This window comes from Bolinopsis microptera, chromosome 11 (genome assembly GCF_026151205.1).
Source record: "Bolinopsis microptera isolate Bmic1 chromosome 11, MBARI_Bmic_1.0, whole genome shotgun sequence".
NCBI lineage: Eukaryota > Metazoa > Ctenophora > Tentaculata > Lobata > Bolinopsidae > Bolinopsis > Bolinopsis microptera.
Genome location: NC_087082.1, coordinates 12,063,799 through 12,090,069, shown reverse-complemented (window position 1 = coordinate 12,090,069; position 26,271 = coordinate 12,063,799). Strand labels below are relative to the sequence as shown.

General features: G+C 37.8%; 1 protein-coding gene across 9 annotated transcripts in view; it reads left to right on the top strand.

Moving 5' to 3' along the window:
- The first annotated feature begins 917 nt into the window (after positions 1–917).
- Positions 918–26,271, top strand: part of LOC134822531 (uncharacterized protein C4orf17 homolog) — a 38,304-nt gene continuing 12,950 nt past the window's right edge. For 3 of the 9 annotated variants that reach the window (XM_063833635.1, XM_063833634.1, XM_063833638.1), the window contains exons 1-4: positions 918–1,069; positions 2,050–2,217; positions 2,401–2,492; positions 3,555–3,658. In XM_063833635.1, the coding sequence (XP_063689705.1) occupies positions 945–1,069; positions 2,050–2,217; positions 2,401–2,492; positions 3,555–3,658 (489 nt within the window). In that variant the 5' untranslated portion in view covers positions 918–944. Of the gene's footprint in view, positions 1,070–1,677; positions 1,798–2,031; positions 2,218–2,400; positions 2,493–2,718; positions 2,929–3,554; positions 3,659–26,271 lie in introns of those variants that run through there. The other 6 variants (XM_063833632.1, XM_063833631.1, XM_063833636.1 and 3 more) reach the window with 4 other exon arrangements.

Sequence of the window (26,271 nt, the reverse complement as noted above, 5' to 3'; positions counted from 1 at the left end):
TATACCTTACTTAATTGAAGTTGATTAGACATTTTGAATCTCCAAAATGAATTTTCTAATTACCTTATTCATAGTACCTATCAACTGTTATAGCTACAGAATGATATTATTCAATCTCTAACTGTGCCTTTTCCCTTGACTGTGTCCTCTCTGTGCGCCAACGGTGTTCCAACCATGTTCCTACCAATACCATGCATTGACAAACTGTCAAATTACCCAGCGATTTCAAAAGGGAGTCTCAAAACTTACAAGTTCGACCCACCAGCTAACCAGCTAGCAAATATTTCATTCTCTTACATTTTCTTGGTGCTATTGAAGTAATTGCCATGATGTTACGATCTTATGATATCATCATGCTTATTTTTAAAGGTGTAGTGTGTGAGATTGAATTGCTCAAAATACGATCCATGCAAAGAATATTAATTGTCGAGCTGTTTTAGCATCATTTCATCTAGCCCTGCATTACATGAAAGCTTTGTAAGTGCTTTTTTAGAAACCAACCAATTGCAGGACTTGAAAAAGGATTCATAAAGATTAATAAATGATATTGTATTGTGATTACTAATTGTTCTTCCTCAGCTCATAGTCATTGACTATTAATATACACTATTAATACAGTTATTATTTTTCATGGCGTTACATTTCAGCCATGAAAAAATTACAATGACATATTTTGATATACTAATTGATAAATGGTACTGCAATATAAGTTGCTTAATGTTTGGCCGGATGACAACTAACTAAAAATAAAAATAAACTTGAGTACATAATAATTAATTCGGCTGAACCAACACATAGCAAGAACCACATTAATGTTAGGGCCGTGAAACAGATTTAATTTTGATAGATCATGATGATGTCTTTTTTCCACTGCAATAAGTGCTGTAACTTTAGCGTGTTGCTTTAACAAATGCTTCAAAGCAATGTCATGAAGTGAGATCAGGATGTCAAGGTTACAGACTCCCGAAGCCTCTGATCCGTTCTTCCGTGTACGGAGTGAGCTCCGTAAAGTAGACCCAGCTGCCAGACTTCGGTACAGCAACCAGTTCGCTAAAGATGCTCATCAGAGGTTGGGAACAAAGCATTCTCAGATTCTCACTTCACCAGTTTCATCTTCAGTTCACTAAAATACCACCAGTTTCACTTGTGTCACTTTACTAGTAATCAGTGTGCGGATATTATTCTCAACATGTGGATTGTATTAAAGTATGATCATTATTCATTCGTCACAATTCACATGCTGATAAACTGATTAAAGATCAGTTCATGTCTAATTTCTTATCGATTTGTCTCCTTCAACCACATGAATGCATGACATAAAACACTTGGTATCATTCTTTAAGTCCTATAATGGGATACGCCGCCTCCCTTGTTTTTTACTTGCATGCTGTAGATTAAAGCTTTTCTTATTGTACCTTGCAAATCTTTTGTAATAAAAGTTAACATATATTCTGACTTCTGAGCTTGCAGAACAATAACAACAAGTCAATGCTTCATGGTGATATATTGTTATTCATGAATTGCTATTTAGTTTTGAACACAATTCAGCAGCATGCTGGCTCAAAAAGGAAGTAAACAGCTGATTTGACATGAGGTTTTAAAAACTTTTTTTTTCAACCACAAAGAATTGAAAGCTGAATTGTTTATTGCATTTGCGAACAAGCTGAGGTTGCCACTGCTACCTGTTGTCCTGTTGTCTGAGCCACTATTTCATCTTACACTTCCATTATCTTTCGCTGTTTGTTCTGGTTAACTGGTTGGAGTGTTTGTCATGGCTAATATACTACGACTAAAACGGTGAATGCTTTTATAATAATTCATCAGCTAACTTTATTAGCTAACCAAATGTTGTTTTGTTATTCAATTTGGTTAAAATTGGTACATCATCACCACCACAAGTATCTTGTCATGTACTCAATGTCACGCTCTATTGATATTTACTATATTTATTCATTTATTCGATGTCACGCTCTACTAATATTTACTAAATACGAATGATCTGGTTGACTTGGCAAACTAACGGTGGTACAGGGCCCTATACGTTCCCAGGTCTCACTCCTGTCCGGACGGTATACGTGTAGACGACCTAGGAGATTTCAAACTTGAGCTGGTCCGACGACACAACCCCCATGCTCGCCGTGTATGTCATATCAAGGGACTGAATGATGTGCCAGTGTGCGTTGTTAGAGATGAACTCAACGCTGAGTGGGAAAACAGGTCAGAGTAAATTCAAATCCTTTCTACGTGCACGTGTGCGTTGCGCAACCTTTTAATTTTTATCCAATTTGCACGTGGACGGTCTGACAGAAAAGAGAAATCTTCGAATTGTAAGTTTCGCGGTGAGTGTTTACACACTGTATCCGTTGCTTTAAATTACAATTCTAGCAATAAAATCCTCAGGTTTATTGTGTCCCCTGGATCACTCGCACCAGCATTCTCAAAACCGAAGAAGAAGCCATTCGACAAAAACAATGACTATGGATATCTGACAGGTAATATAAACATCGGTCAAATAACTTAGCATAAACTTACACATTACACCTTAACTTGTGTAATGTGTAATGTGTAATTTGTAATGTGTAATGTGTAATGTGTAATGTGTAATGTGTAATGTGTAATGTGTAATGTGTAATGTGCAATGTGCAATGTGCAATTTACAGTTTTCATTGTTTTCTTGACCATTCCAATACCAACAAGGCACTCATCCCTCACTCACAGAAAATCACAGCACCGACTTTAAGGAGCACAATACTCCCCGCCCTGTAACGATATGCGAGGTGTACGAGTTGTCGGATCTGGTAAAGACATCAGTGCTAGATATTATGAAGTCAGTACGAAGTGGTAAACCTGATCTTGACAGCTCTACAGACCCAACCAGACCCAAATCTGCTCCTTTATCAACAGCAAAGATCACTCCATTCGATAAATGTTTGTTTACTGTACTGTTACAGGATTGCTCAGAATCAATGTCAAAACTTCCACTCTACTGTAGCATTTCTCTAACGCTTACGTATGTTCCAATTGTAAAGCTGTAAATGTCGAAGTATGATGATTCTGGGTCATCCTGTATCATTATAGGGTTTGTCTTATCATTTAGGTTTAACATCACATTTTCTTATGTTACACTAAAAAATGTATTATGATTTGACGGCCGAATCTCGCAGGGACAAAAGGATTTCGCGATTATTTTGGACAAAAATCGCGATACCGCGAATTTTAACAGACTATACATTAAACTATACATAAAATTTGTCGCAAATAATGGGAAAAATCGCGATTCCGTACATGCCGCGATTTCTTTTTGTCCCTGGAATCTCGTGTTCGTTTTAATTCAAGAATTACAGTATTTTACAAATACTCGTTGTATCACTACACATACCATTCTATATTTGACCGGCTTGGGTCTTATTTAAAAACCCAAGTGGGACTACTGACTAGCTTTAAACCAGGCTAGCTACAAACCATTCAAAAACCTAAAAACCTAAAGTCTTGAAAGGACTTGACCGATTCTAAACTATTTCAAATTTAGGAAATTCACGTTTATTTCCGCACAGATCGTTCAAGGACGTCATCGAGAGTGAGTGTGCCTAAAATGTCACTCATACCGGGGGAGAATGGTTATGAGAACGATCTGAACGACGAACTGGATAGTATTCAGGTGAACTTCATTATATTTATATTTTTAGTCATATTCGTTTGTTTTCCGTTCATAATTATTCCTGTTATAGTCTGTCGTTCTTCTGTTCTTACTATTCGGGTGTCAAGTCAAAGATCAATTCTGTCCTCAAAATATCGCATTTTCGAGGAAATATTGCGTATTTCACTGTTTAAAAAACTGAACTGTTTGTACTATAAACATTCTAATAACATCAGCTCCAATTTCTAAATTTATCTCCTGGTTATTTTAAAATCCCCCGTCACTGAACTGCTACTCTATAATCTCTAATCGGTTTTGTAGCTAAACTGAGAACATGTTATCCGTCACCTCCTCTATTATAATTACAGATCTTTGTCACATTTAATACATTCTCCAAATTAAGTAATGACATTAAATCTCAAGTTAAAATATGATCTTGAATATTATGATGCTGGCACAATATTGGGCATATGTTTATGTTTAACAAGATGGTTGCCATGGCAACACCTTGGTGACTCCTAAATATGCAGAACAGTAATCCAACCCGTTTCTCTTTATCAACCTCCTGGATTACATTCGTTTAAAGCAGGTAGAGTGGCGTGAAATTGAAGTATCTGAGAAAAGTCTTATCAATATTTCATCAGATTAAACATTTTAATCCGCCAAACATCTAGTTAGTACTCTTAATAATAACTCAATAATTACTGAACCCTATCAATAATATGACTAATTAGAAAGTATGAGTAGTTGTACTGCTGTCCCCTGACAAATGTGTAGGGCTCACTGCATTTTCATGTATCATGTTTCGTCTCTTGAAATGAAGTAAAATCGATCTGGAGGCTGTTGTCTGGGGAAATTTCAATGGAGTTTGACAAATTTTAAATACGAACAACATTAATTGTATTATTTAGAACTGGTAGTCAAAGGGGTCATAATACCTAGTACCTGCGTCCTACAGACTACAGTTTGACGTCTTGTGAGTAAGATAATGTAGGACACTAGTGCAAATGTAGTGTAGGACACGAGAGTAGGACAGTGCCTACAATCTACAGTATGACTGGGATAGTACCTACAGTATGATTAGGACAGTGCCTACAGTATAAGTATGACTCGGATAGTGCCTACAGTATGATTAGGACAGTGCCTACAGTATAAATATGGCTAGGATAGTGACTAGAGTTTGACGACAAATCTGAATGTAACCAGCTGCAGAATTATAAATAGTTTGAAATATTATTGTACCGACCTTACAAGAAATTGTAAATCAATGTGTCGGGCTCGCTCTTGTTGAACTCGATGTAATGAAAGTAGTGATACAGTGAGAGATAACTGCTGGTATTAGCAGGTTTACGGAACCGTCCCCTTCTGCTCAGTTCTGGAACATTCTGTCCCCCGCCGCGCTTCTCAAATTTAATGGACTCTTCTGTATACTAATTTGTAGAACATGTTATACTTTACTGTTACTGTAATATGCTACCATGGTTCCCGAATCCCGATTGAGTGCTCTAACTCGTAAATTTGTCAATGAGATTAGTGATGACCCTGATTGTATTTAATGCTGTCCCTGGTGTACTCAATATTCATGGTATTTTTTCATTGGCTTTTGTGAAATCAAAATCGCTCTGATCTTAAGTAATAATCTCAGAATGTGTGTCTGTCTGTCTGTTTGTTTGTGCGCGTGTAATTTCCGAGCCAGTATATCAAGAAAACGGTAAGAGTTACGGGACTGGTTTGTTTTTCGGTACTATAGTTTCGACAAAACTCTGACGAAGTCAATAAGCAAATTATTTTAAAATCGGCCGGTGGTAAGTGGATTAATTGATGGTTTTGTAACATGAATGTGACATAAAATGCCTCTCTTTTTCTCCCTCCTCGCTCTCTCAAAAAATAAGTATTTGTGGTACTGGATTTCTGTTAAATTGAGCATTCAACTTTCAAGAATTCAAGTAATAAACTCTGATCCATGTCCAATACTTTCGAACTACTGCAGCCTAACCTACACTAGAAGGAGTGCTCTAACATAAAATGGTCCTGGACAAATCACAAAACAGCATGGCTGTGAGTGTGTCATTATTAGCCCTAACAAGACCTTCCCAGTACTACTTGCTCCTATTTATAGGTACCTTCATTTAATTAATCCTGCTAACTTGGTGTAGCAGGATTTGTGAAGTACAATCTAATTCTGAGGAATGTCATTGAGATGCCGACTACAATATAGCCTCTCAAATAGTACTCATTATCAGAATTATCTTGTAGTACCAGAAAGAATTGCTCTTTCAGTGATGCCCTACCAATAGCAACTATGCTAAAATCTTTGCTTGAGTTTCCAAAAACCTTAATTCATCACGGGGTTAGTTGAACATTTTAAGTTGCCTTTTGATTAAAATTGTAATGCTCTAGAATATTACCTTCCATTTCCCGAAGCGTAATACCACGAAAATTTGTCATGTTTGTCTTACAGGTCTGAACTGAATTTTTTCCCATCTTTTGTTTAGTAGTTTTTATATTACGCGATCAAGCAAATTATGACACAATAAAAACACCCTATATAATAGTATATAGTAGTATTTATCGTATCAATTCAGATGTATGGTCACAACAAAGCAGGAATGTGAAAGGAGATCTGAAATTCAGGTAATTAGATAACAAAAACATAGTCCTTTTTCTTTGAATTTGAAATTTTTTCAACTAATTAATTAGATCAGTAATCAGTTCAATGGTTCGGGAACCGATCTTGGAAAAGTTAAGTTTAGTTGGATACAAGAAAAATATTCTCTGTTAAGAAAGTTCGAATCGAACCAGGTAATTCCTACTGTCGCCTAAACATTTAAAAAACAGTAGAAAACCATACAGAGCTTTTTAATAGAGCACTTATTCCGCACTAAATTGAATATTGGCTGGTTACTGGCTAGTGACAAAGTTAACAAAGATGTGAAGCTGAATTAATCTGTCTTATTTTCGGATATTTTTCCTGGTTAATCTCTCTAAGATTTAAATATTTCCGCCAAAACAAAACAGTAAACCATTGACCATTTCTTAGTCTGGTGACAGGAGCTTAATTAAAAATTGATCTTTTCACTTTTTGTATTTTGCCGCAGGATCCTTGGCATTATCTCCAGAAGATGGATGATCAGAAGAGGTTATTTAAAGCAGTGAAGAATGATGATCTGAACACAGTAAAGAGTCTCTGCTCGGATGATAAGTTGGTAGGAAAGGGAGAAACTGAAAAACCTATTTTGGTAGATCCATTGGCACTCAACAACTCTGATGAAAGAGTATCTTGCTGTCCTGCATTGTCAAAGATTTTTATAGAAAAGGGAGGAACTGTTGATCTTAATGAGATAGATGAGGAATATGGCTACACTCCTTTAGGTGCAGCTGTAATGTTCGGATATATTGACATTGTGACTTACCTCTGTCAGCTTCCCTCAGTTGATGTCAATGCAGTGGACAAGAACGGATCGACACCACTTTGTGTAGCAGCCAGAGAAGGACACATGACAATAACCAAACATCTGTGCGGTATCGAAGGAGTGGAGGTAAATAAGACGGATAACTGGGGTGACTCACCCCTCATTATAGCAGCATTGCTTGGCCAAATAACAACATTAAAAGTTCTAGCGTCTACTAAGGGTATTGACTTAAACTTTGTGAACAAACAAGAAGGGACCGCACTTTGCACCGCGGCAAGAAATGGCAATCAGAACGTCGTACAATATCTCTGCCAACTAGAAGATGTTGATGTTAATCTTGCTGGAGCAAACGGTAACACCCCTCTTCTCCTTGCAACTTGGTATGCACGATACAGGACGCTGGACTGTTTAGTTCATGAAAAACGTGTCGACGTCAATTACAGATGTAGTCTTGATGGTGATACTGCACTCCATTATGCAGCTAGACGAGGTAAGGTAAAAACTACAGAGATTCTTCTACAACGTGAAAATATAGATCCACAGATACGTAATAGTAGAGGGCAGACCCCATTAGATATTGCTGCTCAAAACGTCGATCGCTTTTCGATCGCATTGATGTTAGCATGCATCATACCAAACGTCAACGTCAATAAACAGTACCAAGATGGTAACACGCTTCTTCACATGGCAGTAGTCACTGAAAACGAAAAAGCAAAGTCATATCTATGTAGTATCGCTGAAGCAAGGAATGTCAAAGACAAGACAGGAAAAACTCCATTTGATTTAGCCGCTGAATCGAAGACATGTCCCCTCTCATTTTTGCTTTGCCTTTACAAACTTCAAGGTGCGGAAGAAGTTGATATCAATTGTAGATATCGGGAAAACAAGACATTGCTTCACATTGCTGTGGAGGAGCGAAACAGGTCTTCTTTAGAAAGTATCTACTCGACAAACGGTGTTGAACTTAACGCAACAGATATTAATGGCAATACAGCTCTCCACTATGCGGCTCTAGATAAAAACCATCCATTTTTCGAGCTCATAGTTAACAAAAAAGGAGTTGATCTCACGAAGGAGAACAATGAGGGTTTGACACCGCTAGATATATTGTCCCAAGACGAAGAGAATTTCCCATTAATCCTTGAATCAGCAATGAGGGTCCAAGCTTATAATAATATCATGATTGCCAATAAAAGATTCCACAATGGAAACACTCTTTTACACATGGCAGTGCACTGTGAAAACCAGACGGCAATGAGTGATCTGGCCAAATTAGGAGGAGCTGAAGGTATTGAAAACGACCAAGGTTACACTCCATTTGATTTAGCTGCTATGAGCAAAAACAACGAATTGTTAATGTATTTTTATGAGCAAGCAGAGGCCGACTATTGGATGGAAAATAAGCCCCATTTACCTTCTCTTGAAATCTTATCGGCAGAGGAGAAAAACTATCATATTGTTCTTAAATTGGCACATAAGTTTCCTACAATTAATGTCAACAGCAAGTTTACCAATGGCAATACGCTTCTCCATATGGCAGTCATCAGCAAAAACGACGAAGAGGTCAAGTATCTTTGTAATCTACAAGGTACCAAAAATATCCAGAACGACCAAGGAAAGACACCGTTTGGTCTCGCTTCTGAATCGGGACCTCTTAGATATTTGCTCTATCTTTACTCGCTAGCTGGAGCTGAATTAAGTAACATCAACCATGCATTTAGAGACAGAAAAACTCTTTTACATTTAGCAGTGGAAGAAAAAAACCTAGAAGCTATAAAGAAGCTTTCTTCTACTGAAGGGATAAGGAACCACAGAGATATGAATGGCAATACTCCATTTGCTATGGCTGTAATGAATAATGAGTGTCACCAATCCTTGTTGCTTTATCTCTACCGATGTCCAGGTGTTTATCTTCCCAACATAAATGCTTGGCTGAGAGATGGTAAGAACTTATTGCACATTGCCGTTGAAGAGGATAACAACGACTTCGTAATATTCCTTCTTGCAAACAACTCTAACATTGATGTAAATGTACAGGATAGCAAGGAGCTCTCTGTTGTACACCACGCAATTCTTAAAGGCAAGCTCGATACACTGAAAATTTTGTGTACCCACAAAGCGATCGACCTTAATCTCCAAGTGAATGGAAAGATGCCATTAGATATGGCAATCGATGGAAGATATTTCGAAATTGTAAGTTTTCTTCTGTCTCAGGAAACAATCGACATCCACTTCGACAAAGACAAAGACAGGAACACGGTCTTCAATATCTTAAGACGCGTTGTTAAAGAAAAGAGACAGTGCACGTGTATTGAATCGTCTGAAAAAGATCAAGTCAATTTGTTAGATACACTATTAGACAATTATCTCACCCCAACCAACTTATCATCGAAGTTCATCCCCTCGCTGAGAAGGCTGATGGAGTACAATGACCCGCCTCTATTGAGTTATCTTGGTAGGCATAAAGAAGACATTCGCTTGACTGAGGACATGAGGATCACGTGCAGTGCCATTTACAACGTTATAGTAAAAGGACTACAGCAGTATGTGAATCACAAGGAACTGAGGTACGTTTTAATGAAGAAGCATGTTATCAAGTTATCCATCGAAAATCTCATCTATCACAAAAGAGATGATTCGGACTACGTCATCAAGTTACTCAAGGTCGTGTACTTTTGCTTACAAGTTAATAATATATGTACAGATGATAGAAAAGCTTTCCTGAGGGAATCACTCAAAGATAGTCATGATTTGAGGCAATTTAAAGAACGGCTAGAAAAAATTACCATGGTAGGAAAAGTGGAAATCGAAGGTGCAGACTGCAGTGATGCTAGGCTCATAGCAGACAAAATACTAGCAATTTACTTTGGAAAAGGTTCAAGTTGTTGTTCTTCTCTATGCACAAGCCTCAAGAAAGCAGATGGACGTCTTGTTCGATGTTTGGGTATCACAAACTTTTTTCACGAGTGCACTATACGCAGAGTTTACTCAGTCATCCCTTGCTTAGTATTCATCGGAGTACACATATCTGATATCTTTACTGATGCTGTAGTTGGATATCAAACATTACACGGATTTTCAGATAGACTAGGATCTTTCATGATTGCACTTGTAATTATTTCAGTGATCGATGAAAATTTTCGCAGTTATATTTTATTATACGATGAGGAAGAAGATTATCTTCGCCACTTGCTTGGCAGGACTGAAGTGACTGAAGAAGATTGGCATGACCATTCAAACGTGCACATATACTCCAGATTTCCTTGGATCTTCAGGCATTTCCTTAAGTTCTTCTGGCCATTCAAAGTTCAAGAACCAAAGGGACCTCATAGTCATGGACACTTTAGGTCGTTTATGTTCAACATACTATCGATAATGATGCTCCGTCCTGCGATATTCCGCCTTTCGGTCCTAACTCACTCACCCACCCATGTTCGAGATCTTTTTCGCCAAAAGGCACAACAGAGCTGTCATAGGCAATACCACATGATCCTAGAGCAAATACCTGAGCTCATCATACAGTTCTATCTAATTCAAATATATTTCAACAATATTGGCAAAACAGGGCTAGCTCCTACTTGCTTAACAAACAGCACGCACAATTTTGACTACAAAAATGGAAACTTTGGGTGCACGGACAACCTGTTGGGAAAGAAAGAATCTTGTATATCGACGATAGAGCTGTACTCTGTGATCATTCCTTTCTTCAGAATTCCCTCTCTTATGGTATCTGTAGAGAAATCCTTTCGAAAGCTAAGTCCGATAACACCAAGGATGTCATTAGCTGCATCTAGCTGTCTTTATTTTGCTTACCTCATGATGGTACCTGCTAGACTGTTCCTCTTTACGGCAATCATGCACTCGGTTCCAGACAACTTCATTTTTGTTGGAATAATTGGATACCTGATGTTGGTTTGTGGGGCCAGTTTTATACAAAATTGTATCGTAGCCAATAAGCATGGGTCCTATCTTCAACGTGTAAAAGAAGCTTTGAAGCGATTGAAACCAGTTGAGATCTTATCGTTAATGCTATTCAGTATTCGGGATTTATTTGTCATTTCATTACGAAAACCAATGGCATACATAACCGTACCCTCGAAGGTGACATACGACTCGCTGCGAAGCTGGAAGACGATAATGGCTATTTCTCTGTTCTATTTTGTCGAGGGGTTGGTTGGTGCGATATATATCGAATACTCCTACCCATGTGGTATTCGATCAGATAATTTCATGTACCAGGGCTGGCTATATCTAGCACTTCTCATCTACTCAGTAACAGTAATCACTTTGCTTTCCTACACCCTACACCCTAAGAGAAAGTATATTATACATCAAAGATTTAAGAAGCAGTCCCTTATCTTCTTTGGATCTGGATTGCTACTTCTTTTTGTAGCTTCAACGGTATTTTTAGTGAGTAACGAATCAAGGAAACTTCCTGAAAAGATAGCTGTCATAACAATAATGGTGCTAATCACTTCAGCTTTGATTTCAACCGTTATAATCTTGAAACGTTCCGGTGAAGCGAGCAAGAAAACGAAAAAGGCACAAACGTCTGATGGAACAAGAGCTTCAGGGACAAGAACACGCTCGAGGGGCGTAATGTCTTTTAGCACATGCACTTCTGCGTATGAAGTTGTGAAATCAGAGCCAAAAGAAGATGAAGAAGAGGAAGTGGTGGCGAGGAAGAGGGGGAATCCATTCAGTAATGAGGAACGTCCAGATAATGGCTCCGCGGGTTCTATGATAAGAATCTGTTAGAGAAGTGAAACTGAACACCGAAACAGTTAACGAGATAAGGAATGACATTGAGAGGGATAGTTTGTATTAAACATTGGTTACTTAGCAACTTTTAATATTGCAATATGATTATTAAGTGGCAATGATTTTTTAAAAATGTCTATTGTCTTATGATTTTTTTGTATTTAAAATGACATGATTTAGTTTTACTCAACTGTTGAACTCTAAAGAGATTACTTTAACATTGTAAAGTATATTGTTTTCAGCAACTGATTTCAAGCACTAATTATAATTCTTTTTATTTATATCAAATTGTGTATAGTCCAAATTATATACTGTAACAATGTAACATATAATGCTTTTGGACTCGAAGGGAAACACACAACGTAAGGCTTGAAATCTTCGTAAAACTACATCACTAGAGCCTGTAAAAACATTTAACTTTAACTTTAAGATAATCACTCTATCAAGTAAAATGTATATATATTATATTTTTTTTAAACTATTATCACAACTACAATTAAATACATTTATTGAGGACCCCGAACTCAATTTTGATTCTCTACTGACTCTGCTGATCTGCACTGTTTCACTTTGTAAAAGAAGTGCGCAATGATCGGAGAAGGTGGTTTTGATGATGAGGGTAACAGGTCCTCAATCTCGTTACAGGATGATACGCCAAAGAATGACAGGAATGTTAGCGAAGATATGTTATCCCCGCAACGTTTCACACCTATCCTGAACTCATCCACATCCTCTGAAAGTACTCAACAGCGACAAGGTAACACTCTTCAATACCAGTTTGCCTACATCAAAGACGGGCACTTGTAATACCTGTAATGATGTTCAAGCTAATGACACTGCTCTTACCTGCTTTTTGTGTAAATCGTCATTTCATGCTGTTTGTCGAGATGCTGATAAAGATAGGATCAATAATGCTGTAATCTGTCCTCGCACTTTCTTCAAAGCATACTCCAACAGAAACGAAACCAAGGGTGTTAACAGTTCCAGATTTGGGACTTTTACGTTTGTGTGTAATGTCTGCAAGACACGCTCTGAACAGAACTCCGCAGTCAGTGCCGAAAGTAAAGTCGACCTGATTGACAGGCGAGTAGATAATCTGACCCAATCTATGGAGGACATGAAGGGTTTACTTATGAAAGTTGTGAATATGAAAACATCTCCGGACAAAACTGAAATTTTCTTCTCCTCCATCTCCAGCACCAGTTGCCCCTTCATATCGCTCTGTATTAATCATGTCCAGCAAACACCAGAAAATCAAGCAAAAGATCGCCAAGAAGAAGTTGACAAAATCATCAAAGACAACGCCATTCATGCTGACAAACGGTATGTCAACAAGAATGGGGACATTGTGGTTGTGTGTCCGACAACGGCTGACAGGGAAAATCTTGTCAAGAAGTATCCCAGCAACTTCCAGATATGAAAACGCACCAGCCACCAGAACGTTTGCCCACAATCTCTGTTGCTAACCTTGCTGATAATTATTCTGAAGAAGATCTAGAAGACCTGCTCCTTCAAGCTCACCCCAACATTAAGGCATTAAAATCCCAGGGTGAAAACATTTTCTGTACTAAAAGTTAAACCTCAGATCAAAAACAGCAGCAAGCATCAAGCTACTATACGAGTTAGTAACAATATCAGGAAAATCATAGAACAACAGGGAGATCGGCTATACATCAGTTCGTTTAGTTGCAAAGTTTATGATCAATTTCATGTAAAACGATGCAACAACTGCCAAGGTTTTGGACACTACAGGTCGGAGTGTGAATCAGAAAAAGCTATTTGTGGTTATTGTTCCAAGAATCATACGTCAGAAGATTGTCCAGAAAAGAAAACTAATAGCATGATTTTCATGCTGCATTAACTGCTCTAAGGGCAAGTATCGGGATGAAAGAAACACACCACACGGCATTTGATAGGACATGTCCAGCTTATGTTGCTGAACAGCAGCATCTCCGCAAAACTATCAATTACTACAGTTCAAAAAACTTGTAAGCAGTGGTCTGAAATCCTCTCCGGCGGAGATTCTTGGCTGTTGCTGGAATGTGAGATCTCTCAATAATAAGATTCAACCAATCATGGAATCTATAATCGACCAAGGAATCTCTGTCCTTTTTGTCACTGAGACTTGGCTCACCAGCATGAAGAATGATGTTACTGCTACCATCAAGTCTTACGGCTATAACTTGATTCACTACATCAGGAAAGACTCTGCTAAATGCAGAGGCGGAGGAGTTGGAATTATTTACAATTCAAGTGATTTGAACCTTACTCCTGTGTTTGATAAGTGTGGAGATACGTTTGAAGCAGTTTTAGGCAAATTTCGAGACTCATCGGGTGATACTGTCCTCTGTGCTTGTGTTTACCGACCAGGGTCATTGACTGATGTATTTTTTGAAGATTTGGATGAGTTTATTGGGAACATATTCATGAAATACAAGAAGTTTTTAATCTGTGGTGATCTTAATATTCATTTGGATGATCATAAATCAAGAAACACGGCCAAACTGACTGAAGTATTAGCCAGCTATGGACTGCATCAATACGTGAGAGATCCAACTCACAACAAAGGACATATTCTGGATGTTGTAATCTCCTCCATCAGATAGTCAATCCAAAGAGTGTCACAGTAGACTCGCACACCTCGGAAATGTTCCCAAACTGTGACCATTTCCCGGTACTTTTAGCCTCACAAAAACAGTTGCAAGCAATCTCAACAAGAAAAAAAGTTATCACATTCAGAAATGTCAAAGAAATTGACAAAAATGTTTTGCGGATAATCTTGCTGAGGAATTGGTTACTGTAATGGATCCTGAGGGTCTATCACAAGCTGAAATGCCGTCATTTGAAAGCCGCATCAGCCTATACAACTCTAAGTGCCTAACTGTGCTGAATAACCATGCTCCTCTCCTCACAAAGGAAATCAAAGAACGTAAGTCTGCCCCTTGGTTCGATGGTGAATATAAAGCACTTAGAAGCCAAAGAAGAAAAGCCGAGACAAAGTGGAAAATTTCCGGATCTTTAACTGACAAGAAACACTATGAATCAATCAGAGAGCAGTGCACAGAACTCTCAGACAGGAAGAAACATGAGTTTTTCAAAGTCGAATTCATAAAGCATTCTATTCTTCTAAGAGTCTTTTTAGATTTGTGGACACCTTTCTTGATCGGGATAAAAGCATTGTGTTGCCTTCGTCGGAGTCTCTCAAGGACACAGTCGAAAACTTTAACGTATATTTCAGGAGAAAATAAAGGCAATACGAAATAACTTTGATCATGTGGAGTCTGACGATAAAACGCCCTCTTACTGCGGAGAAAAACTAGCTGAGTTCTCTCCAACTACTCTAGAAGAACTAGAGGAGATAATCAAGGCATCTGAGATCAAGTCTTCTTCAATTGACCCTCTACCTGCAAACATCTTTAAAGAAAACCTTGAGGTTCTACTACCCGTCTTAGTTGACATAGTAAATGCTTCATTATCTTCTGGCAGTATTGATGGCGCTAAACTAGCTCATATCACACCCCTGATCAAGGGCCAGGGATTAGATAGTGATAATTCTCAAGAATTACAGACCAATATCTAACCTTAGTTTTGTGGGCAAGTTGATAGAAAGAGTAGTGCTCAGGCGTCTACAATGAACATCTAGAAAACAACAACCTGGAACATCCCACAGCAGTCTGGATACAAATCAAAACACAGCACCGAGACTCTGCTTGTGAGAGTTGTTAACGATCTACTCATTGCATCTACAGAAAGCAAGGCAACTGTTGTTCTTCTCCTAGATCTCAGCGCAGCTTTTGATACAGTTGACCACTGCAAACTACTGAACATCCTCAGAAATGAGTTGGGAATAACAGGGACAGCTTGGAAATTGGTTCAGCAGCTTCCTCACAGGTAGATGTCAAACGATTTAAAGTTGGAAATGAGGAATCTTATGAGATAGTGATTAAGTTTGGAGTCCCACAGGGCTCTGTGCTGGGTCCGGTCCTGTTCAACATCTACATTCGCTCTTTGTACTCAGCAGCACATGATTTGAACTTCTCATCCAGGGTTACGCCGACGATCATCAGCTGTATAAAAGTTTCAAGCCCAAACGAGGAGCCCACCGTCCTTATCAACGATGTTCCCAAATGTTTCCAAGAAATTAATGACTGGATGAAAAAACATTATCTACAGCTCAATGCAGGAAAAACTGAGATTCTTGTCTTTGGGACACCGCTTGTCCTCCAGCAGCTGTCTATAGGGGGCGTGTTTGTTAACTCTGAGACGTGTGTCAGGCTGTCACCTGTTGCAAAGAACCTCGGATTTCGTCTCGACTCTCAACTAAACTTTGGTGAGCAAATCAAGCAACTTAAAAACATCCTGTTTTCTGAAACTAAGAGACCTTGCTAAGATGAAAAACATTCCTCACAACCAAACAGATGGGAACACTGACTCAAGCAATTGTAATCTCATCGCTTGACTACTGCAATGCACTTTACTATGGCTGTAGTCAAGCCTCAATTACGCAGCTGCAAGAACATTCAGAACCGAGCATGCCGTCTGGTTTTTGGATTAAAGAAGAGAGACTCAGTCGAGGAGAAGCTCAAATCCCTTCATTGGCTCAAGGTGAAGGAGAGGATTGAGTTTAAGTTATGCTTACTGATTTTCAAAGCAGTCAATGGTGTTGCTCCTGCATATCTGTGTGATCTAGTAACATTTGTTAGTTCGAGTAGCAGAAGAACTTCCTCCTTACACCTACCCGTCGGATCTACAAGATCACAACCCAAGAGCGTTTCAGACTGTTGCTCCGAAAATCTGGAACCAACTACCAATTGAATTAAGACTTGTTCCGATGTTGATCTGTTCAAAACATTATTAAAAACTCACCTGTTAAGAAAAGTTATGGCATGAGCGATTAATTGACATATAATAACTTTATGTTATGTTGCTTAAACTGTTTAGGATGCAACCTAATGTCTGATCTTTTTGAACTATTAGCATTTAGACTGTTAGCTCGCTTCACAAGCATGTCATCTTCGTTCCAAAACTTTTTAGTCCTATGCATCACCCTTGATAGTTATCTTGATCTAGTATCTATGTTTCACACAATAGAGCAAAAGTTTTGTGGTTTTATCCACTGGGCTTAGAGTTTGTGTTTAAGCTACCAAATTTATTATTATTATTATTTCTATTATATTCATCATAGTTTATGAAAATATTGTGCTGTCGACCTGCGAGAAATTAATTAATCAGTACAATCCTTAACGTTAAAGATCAAAAACGGTCCACGTATCTATCATTTGAATGAATAAATACATATTAAATCTATTAAGCGAACTGATAAAGATCAGACTTAAATCACACAGATTTAAATCACACTACTTAGTCCAACAGCTGCCTTGTTCACTTGACATCACTGCTGGTGAGGCTCACTTGGCTCTCTTTTTTTAAGAAAGACATCATAAACATCTTTAAATCCGAGTAAGTAAGACAATTACTAATGATTTACCATGGACGTGAAGCTAAAAACTGCTATATATGCTAACAGATAAAACCATACTGTTTTAAAAGCGTTTTTGAAAGTGCGTAATTGACCAATGAGATAAAATAAGGCAGGGTTCATTAAACTTATTATATAACAACCTGCGTACCCTGCATCCTGCACCCTCCTCTTAAGATGATATAATAAAACGTCGTGAAGAGAGATGCAAGTATGCCAAGAAACACAATGAGACATATTCATGTACAGACAAATGTCCATTTGAAGATGTATCAAATACTCCAACGTTTTATCGATTCTCATGAATTGGAGAATAGCGTAAGCCATTTCAGCAACGAACATGAGAACCGTAAATACCTATACGTATGCCATCGGAATCCACCTGGGTAACCCCATGCTAAGAAATGGCTTGTAAACAGATATCATCCTGACAATCGCAAAACGGATGTGGTAACCTGGGACAAGCATCCAAAGTTACAGATAAACAGGCTCGGACCTATTGATAATGTTGGAAATTCCGATCAACAGTTTTGCTGTAGTCCACTTGGGTGCTAAAGTCGATGTTGGGAGCGAGGCAGAAGTAGAGGATATGGAGGGCAGGGTAGCTGTTGGTCATCAGATCAGAAGTTGCTATCCGAACGAACAGCTTGCTACTCAGCTTCTCTTTATCTACACGTCTGAGGAATTGCGGAAATAAATTGTCCTTTTATGAAAGTTTAGATCGATTTTGGAAATTAAGTAAAGAATGAAGGCAACCATTCTAGCTGTATACTCACCTAGACCGATAGAAGCAATGATGAACGGGTTAAGGGTGGTAGACACAATAAATCCAGTTATCAGGAGTATTGTCAATGAAAAGGTTAACCGCCTCATCTTGATCCGCTGTTATTGCAGTTAGCCACGGATCATGGTTCTAAAACGATAAAAATCGAAGAATGGCTTTATAATATAACGCTCTATTTCTAAGTTTCCGATAATAAAATTTTGCAGCACGAATGAATTAATTCATTATCAACTTTGGGTAGAAATATCTGACCATTGTCTAATACTAATCATGATTTTGACGACTAGCTACTCACTTGAATCACAATATATAACAAAAAGAAATTTTCATTCAGATAACAGTAACACCACCTGATATTCTAAAGTGTAAATGCTCCTTGGACTTGTCAAAAAACATCTGGTGATGTAAAACTCAGCAAATGACAATCGATGTTAAAACTTATCATACTTAACATTTATCATTATTTCGCTTCGAGGCCAGTGAATTAGTGAATAGATGGATATTTAAAATGTATAAAGAGCTAACCTAAGCTAGTTGTGTTTTTGTAATTTTAATTCTAAAGTAAGCGACTGACCGACAGATAAAAATCCGCCAGGGGCACTGATATCCGTTCATGTATATAATCATGTTTATAACGATCAACGAATATAATGAATCTAACAAAATAGAGTATTATATGTTTTAGCCACTCTAGGTACATGAACAACTTTAAACAAATGGTTGCTCGAGATCTATTTAAATTACTACAGGTGTTCACAAGATCCTACCCCTAGACTATTAGCCAAATGTTATAAACCTAAATCGAATTTTGGTTCTAGGACCCTTAAAAATGAGATGTTTGAGAATAAATGCCGTGAATTTTTGTGCGCAGCGGTCGTTGCCTCCCCCAGAAGCCAGCGTTAGGTGACAAAATACCCCACGAATTGGACTTATCGCAGTGTTTTGTCCAGGTATAATTGTTTCCAGTATACCATATTTGCGCTGGAATGGGAGGTCCAGGGACCCAGATGTACTGGACCCATGATAATGAAGTCTGCAAGGCTCCAAGTATTATAACTATTTATTATTCATAATATTTTCCTTTCATGGCGCATAACGTGTTGCCCGTGGACCCTAGGCCGAGGCTGGACATTTTTCAAACCAACTATTTAAGATGCCCGTTGCAGTCACCAAGTTCTAAACGGGATACTTAGTCTGACGTAATATAAGAAAACCACTTTTATGGGTAGTACCTAATAGTCGGGTCACTTCTGGTCTTTCTATTCTCTCTACTGTTGCAACAAGGATAATGAGACGAAGACTATGAAGCAGTAATGTGAGGAAGCCACGAAGGATCTTTTACTGGACGTTGTAATTCTGAGATAAAATATATTAGGACAACAGTTGGCAAGTATCATACTCAGATATCGATTCTTACCTTTAATAGACCTAAAGAATGTTAATGGGGAGTTAAAGTTTAAATAACTTTTTGATGGAATTAAACCTCCTGAATTATGGCCATGGGGTGCTGGAATAAGATAATAGTAAAAGGCTAATCAGACGGTTTTGTATGAATGATTTTGTATAAGTTATCATACAGTATAACTGTATAATTGCGCCAAGTAATATATTATAAATCTATGATATAAAACAATCTTTAAGAATAATGAATACAATTTGAGTGTTATTACATCTAACTGATTAAGCTATGATCGTTTAAGACATGGATAATTGAAGCAAATTAGTTGAAAATCATTGAAATTGTGACTCTAGATCATTAGTCATTATAACGTTCAACATTAAATTACTCAAAAAATCAAACTTTTTAATATCAACTATTACTTATATTACTATTTACTAGTCCAATTAACAATCCAAGCGTATAATATAATCAATAATTATAATTATAATACACGTGATCAGTGCTTCACTTATATTCCATGTTTCAATAGTCAGATTATAAGGCCTTGCTCGTGGCAGTATGTTCGGTTCAGCAGGTATGTCGATGTTGCCCATGTTCTGTCCAAGAGAGCATACATGTTATTCAGCCACGTTATTCAACCTGACAGCTGTACTAGCAGGTTTCGTTTTGTTCTGTTTACACATCACCAACTTTATAAACTTTTTTAACTCAGCGTTAAGCAAAACTATAAGTATTGGATTTAACATCGCTGTAAAGGAAGAGACTGCTACAAATGCTAAGAAGAAATAACCGTACTTTGCAAAAAGGGTCTTGGAAAATGCGTAGTTAATAGCTGAATAAAATATGGGACATTCATCAAACATATATGTAACAACTGTGAACTCTTGCATCTCGCATCCTTCTCTTCAAAATTATGTTAAGCATTGTCAAGAAAGAATGCAATTATACCCAGAATACAATGAGTTATGTTAAGAATTAAACAAAATTCAACACTTCACATTTATCACACTCACTAAAGAATCATCAATTTCTAAAACTGAAGAGTAGCCATAAACTACCTCATTGGTAAACATAAGTGTACCAAAAACGGATTTATAAGCAAGTGGGACCCAGTTTGGGAACCATAAAAACGGCTTGTAAATGGAAACCATCTAACTATTGCCAACACGGCTGTTAGAACCTGAGACAACAGCCAAAGGTGCACATGAAGAGACTCGGCACGACGTAGTGTTTTGAAATGGTGGTCCACACTCTGGCTGTAGTCTACGTTGGTGCTGAAGTCGATGTTAGGGGCAATGCAGAAGTAGAGGATGTGAAGGACGGGGTAACTGTTGGTAAGCAGGTCAGAGGTCGCTATCATGGATGAAAAGCTTGCTACTCAGCTTCTCCTTTTCTGCCTGTCTAAGGGATGAGGAAATTATATACGATTTGTTTTTTAGCAAACGGTAGGTTGGTGCGATACTTGAAGGAAGGACCGGAGGAGAGGGCAAGTGTGAACTAATTTTAAATTTAAATTTTATTGACGTTACATACTAGACCGATAGAAAGCAATGATGAACGGGTTAAGGATGGTAGACACAATAAATCCAGTTATCAGGAGTATTGTCATGAAAAGGTTAACCGCCTCCCTCTTGATCCGCTGTTATTGCAGTTAGCCACCGTATCATGGTTCTAAGGTGATATTGAGTTGACTAAAGTGAACGGTCCAACTATCGTGATAGTAAACAACAAATCTCTATGTTATAATTTAATTCACATTTAATAAGGTATAGTTAAAAATTGAGATGTTAAAAAAAAACGTGCCATCTGCTAGAGATTATACTAGAAACTGCAGAGCTTACCAATATTCATTTTTAGAGAGGCAGTCAGATTGTATAGAACTGGCACCGCCAGTATTTCAGGAAGGGAAATCAGGGAACAGACTGTCCAATGTCACCCGAGATTTAGTCACGTGAATCGTAATAGAGCTTGTGCCAGGTGCGTCATATTGAGATTTTCTGGTTACTCAAGCTCACCCGGAAAAAACTTATCACAAGCTAGGGTACCTCGGGGAGGACTTGAATTACAAAATCCCCTTTGAAAAGTTATAAAGATATGTTTAAACAGATTTTGGTGTTCGCCATTATTTGGACAGTGGACTTATGCCAAATATTTATAGATCTCTGACTGTGTATGAGTTAAATCAGGACGCCCATATGGTGCCCCACGCAATGATTCATTCTACAATACTGTACCTATTTCTCTATTTACGTCGGCGAGCATTGACGAAACGTGTCATCCATCTCGCCTGAGATTATTGAAAAAAAATTTACTTTCGGAGCTTCAATTGACGGAATTCAACTAAGTGGCCCTGCTCCAGGAAACTGTAGGTTTAATGTTTGAGAAATATAATATGAGCTGATTTATTATTATTTAGTTTCCCATATTTTTATTTTAAAGAGCTGTTTCAAAGATTTTAAATATGTGCTGACCATAATTATTGTCGTTATGATGAGACGTCGTAACCATTGTAGACGGAATTTTAGCTATTAAACACACATAATAACACACATATTTTAACTGAAATTAAATTAATGTAAAACTCTATATTATAACAGTTAAAAAATGTGTCAAATGGAATATTTTATTGGATATAGTCATCATAAAATCATTAAATGAATTACGCAAATTCTGCCATTGGCCCAATAAAGGATTCAAAATGAAAGTTTCCGCGACTATTTCCCTCACAGTGACTGTGATTCTTGTATAGTTTCATTTCTGTTAGAGGATTTACACATGCTTTGCCAGCAAGGCCCTAATATACTGTTTGAGGTCTGTGTCCAACAACACAATCACACACGGGTTAAACATCGACGTTAAACAAGGGACCGCTACGTAAACTAAATAAAAATACCCGTATTTCTGAAAATGTGTTTTGCAAAGGGCGTAGTTAATATTGAGAAGATATAAGGAACGTTCATTAGGAATATTATCCAGCAGCTGCGTACATGAAACAACTTGAGTCACTTTACCGGGCTGGCCGTTTGTAAAATAATCTTATAAACACAGTCGCAAGGATGCTAGTATACCAAAACGAAATGGGTAATATTAAGGCAAAAGCAAAACTCAACAGTAACTCAATCGCATGTTTAACTGAATCATTCATTCCAAGGTAATGAAACGCAGCAAAACTTATCTCGTTCATGAACATAAGTGCACTAAACACGGATACGTACACCAACGGTATCCACTGGGGATATCTCAGTTAAAGAAAGGCCTGTAAAACAGATATCATCCGTAACTATAGCCAAAACGACCGTAGTCACCTGAGACAAGCACCCAAAACTGCAGATGAAAAGACTGGTTATAGCGTAGTGTTTGAACGTTGGGTCCACACTTTGGCTGCTGAAGTCTGTTATGATGCTGAAGTCAATGTTAGGGGCAATGCAGAAGTAGAGGATGTGAAGGGCTGGGTAACTGTTGGGTAAGCAGGTCAGAGGTCGCTATTAGGATGAATAGCTTTCGGCTGAGTCTATCTTATCGTCTCTTGTCTGTAGGAAAAGAGGTTATGCAACATACATTAAAAAACGATTTTCAATGACCTTATCGAAATCAAATGTTATTATTTGTTACAAGGTAAAGGTATGATTACCTGTAGAAAGCTAAATGAGTGGGTTGCGAATGGTCTGCGATTATTAAAACCAGTTAGAAAATGAATGATCATGAAAAGGTTCACTGCCTCTTCTTGATCGTCTGTTAGACCCTTGAGCCACCTTATCATTGCTTTAAAATAGGGTTACTTTTATGATTTTAAGTGTTCAAGCTACGAGTACGATTTAATTAATAATATGATGTTGACGTTGTAGATTTTGACACAATGTTGCTGAACAATAATGGTAGCGAGAATTGCTGAGAGCAGGGTCTGATAATTGAGTCATGACCATTAAACCATCCATCTTCAAAATGTATGACCCAATACTAGCAAACTAGTAGAAGTAGGGGTGAAGCCTCAAATGGGGAGAAATGATCATCGGCCAAGGAAGTTAATATAAAGGTCCTTAAATTTCATCAAGCTTAGTCTAGTCTCATTGCACCAGTGAATTTCCAAGAAATCACCAAGAAGTTAATAAGTGGAGAGGTTCATAATAACAAATTAAGGAACCTTGGCCTTTATATTGTAAAGGTTCCTTAATTTCATCAAATTTTAGTCTAGTCTCATTGTACCAGAGAAATTTCCAATCTAAAGGAAAGTTCCAGTTCTAAAAGCTTCTGTTCAATTGTTCTAAAGCCAATTTAGTAATGTGAAGAGCTATTTGTCATTTCTGATGTACACCAATTAAGAATTCGATTATTCACTAAGTTTGAAAACATGAATTTAAAGGTCATGTAACATACTAATATTTGCTTACTGTTCTGTTAAATAATATCGGCCTTTTAATTGGAACCTACGTTGGAATACGTTTTACCTGACGTTTCTGCTGCATAGACAGTTTATATTTGCAAATATAAACTGTCTATGCAGCAGAAACGTCAGGTAAAACGTATTCCAACGTAGGTTCCATTAAAAGGCCGATATTATTTAACACAAATATTTTTGTTTGTATAATTCATACTTAGATAGTAAGATACAGTACCCACTACCCATACACGTTTTTGAAAGTCGTTATAACTTTTTAAATCGATGCAACCAAAAAATTCCTTCGTGTTAAAATGTTCGGAAAACAAAGACGGTTATGTCTTGGTTGGACGCTAATATTTTTAAATTGGTAAATACACTACAACGAAAGATTAACAAAAAACAAAAAATTATGTTTCGTCAAGTGCGGGTGCCGTAAAATTAATAACTTATAGAATGATCACGATCAACTAAAACAGGTGGTCCTATTATTACGAGCATATAATATTATGAAGAAATGTCACTCATCCATATCTCTAAGATTACACTCTCACTGCCGTCAATACACTCTCACTGCCGTTTTAAATTTGTTAGCTCTCGTTATCGCACTGCTTATCTCTTGATAATTGCACCGCTACTGCGACTGCTAGCTTGTAGTGCTGATCTTTACGATGGCAGATTTGGACTTGGAAAGTATCAATTACATGTGGAATGAGATGTTCACCTGGAGCAAAGAGACTCTGAAGAAATTTGGCAAGCCGTACGGAAAGTTAAAGGACATTGCGGACGCTAAGAACTTCATACAGACTGAATAAGCCGGAGATTGTCGATGTGTGTGGCTCGATCTTTTGAGTATCGTACTATTTATGGAGACCGTTGAAGCGTTTATAAGAATGTTGTTGCCCAGACTTCGGGTCAGTTAATGAGAAGCAAGAGAGGTTATCGTGTTCAGGCCGAGCAATCAGCTTGCAAGACTGAGAAACTTGGAAGCGATGAAGAAACTGTGTCCAAGTTCAGTGCTGATTCAGTGAAAGCGGAGCGTTCCAATCTTACAGCTCTATCGTTCAACGTTTTCCCAGCACAGTCTCCAGTAATCAGCCAGCGCGAAGCATTGCTGACGTTGTAGTCAAGACTATTGGTTGCAGAGGAGGGACCGCAGCAGGAACTTCTTATCTTCGAGTCTTCCCTGCGGGAAAAAAGGAAGAGAAGCTGAATCTAAGTCAGTGTGAAAGTTTCTGGAAACTTTGCATAAAGCCAAAAGTAGAGGCTCAGAGAATAGGAAAAAAGAAAACGGTTGACTCAACGCGACCAGTTAAAGTTATTACCTCAAACTCCGCTCATCGTTGATCAGATTCTGAGGAATGCAGGAACCTGCGGCAGAGTGAGAAGTTTAAGACAGTTTTCTTGAGCCCTGATCGGTCTGTCGAACAGAGGAAGCTCCGGAAAGATCTGGTACAGGACATGAAGAAGCGGGCACTTGCAGAACCGACAAAAAGTTTTACATAAAGAACGGGGCAAATTTATTGTGCCGATGAGAGCAACGGATGACAACCTTTTTTTGAGTGTGTGTTTCGTGTGCTGTTTTGATATGTTTTGGACCATGTTTGTGAGGGACATATTGGTAGCTGTAGTTATTTTCTAAACAAGACTGAATAGTCTTCAGGCTTTAGCTGAGCTTTAATTTCCGACGCAGTTTTGTTTAGCCACTAGTCCATGATGGGGAATATAAACAATATATTTAACTCTTAATGGTCATAGCTACTTTTAATTTCAGGAATCATACAGATTTTCAAGTACGCTGGTACGATTTTTATCTTATTAAATTGCTGTTCAATATCTATTTTAGTAAAACATTAACTGGAGTAGTAAAACCCAGTTCCCAATCAATCACAGTAAACAACTGCCCAATCGAAATTGCTGTAAGGATCTTTATTTAATAATACCGACATGTAAGTATTAACTGATGTCAATGTTCATGTTAATAAAGCTGTCATAGATAAAGTGTATTAATGTAATATAACAGTCTGTTTTATGTCGACAAATGCAAAATGGCGCATGCCTTCAAAGGCAATCGTCTACTACGGGACGTTTCTTGAAGAATCTAAGTAGTAGCCAAGGGTTCTTTGATCTGAGTCTCGTGGAGATGAAGGACTAATATAAGGGAATAATAATGGACTAATTTGAAGATGATGATCAGGAGATGAATGACCTGGGGTTCTTGGGCTCAATATCTTATATCTTGACTTTTATCAAGTGGTTAAATCTTCATTATAGACCTACAAGCTGGTGAACACGAGTTATCAGTATATCTATAATACCAGTGCTTAACACTTCATCTTATTTTATGACGTGATAAGTTGGAGTGTTAGCAACTTTGTAAAATCTTTGATTCTAATTTAATCGCCCGATTGCGATTCTAC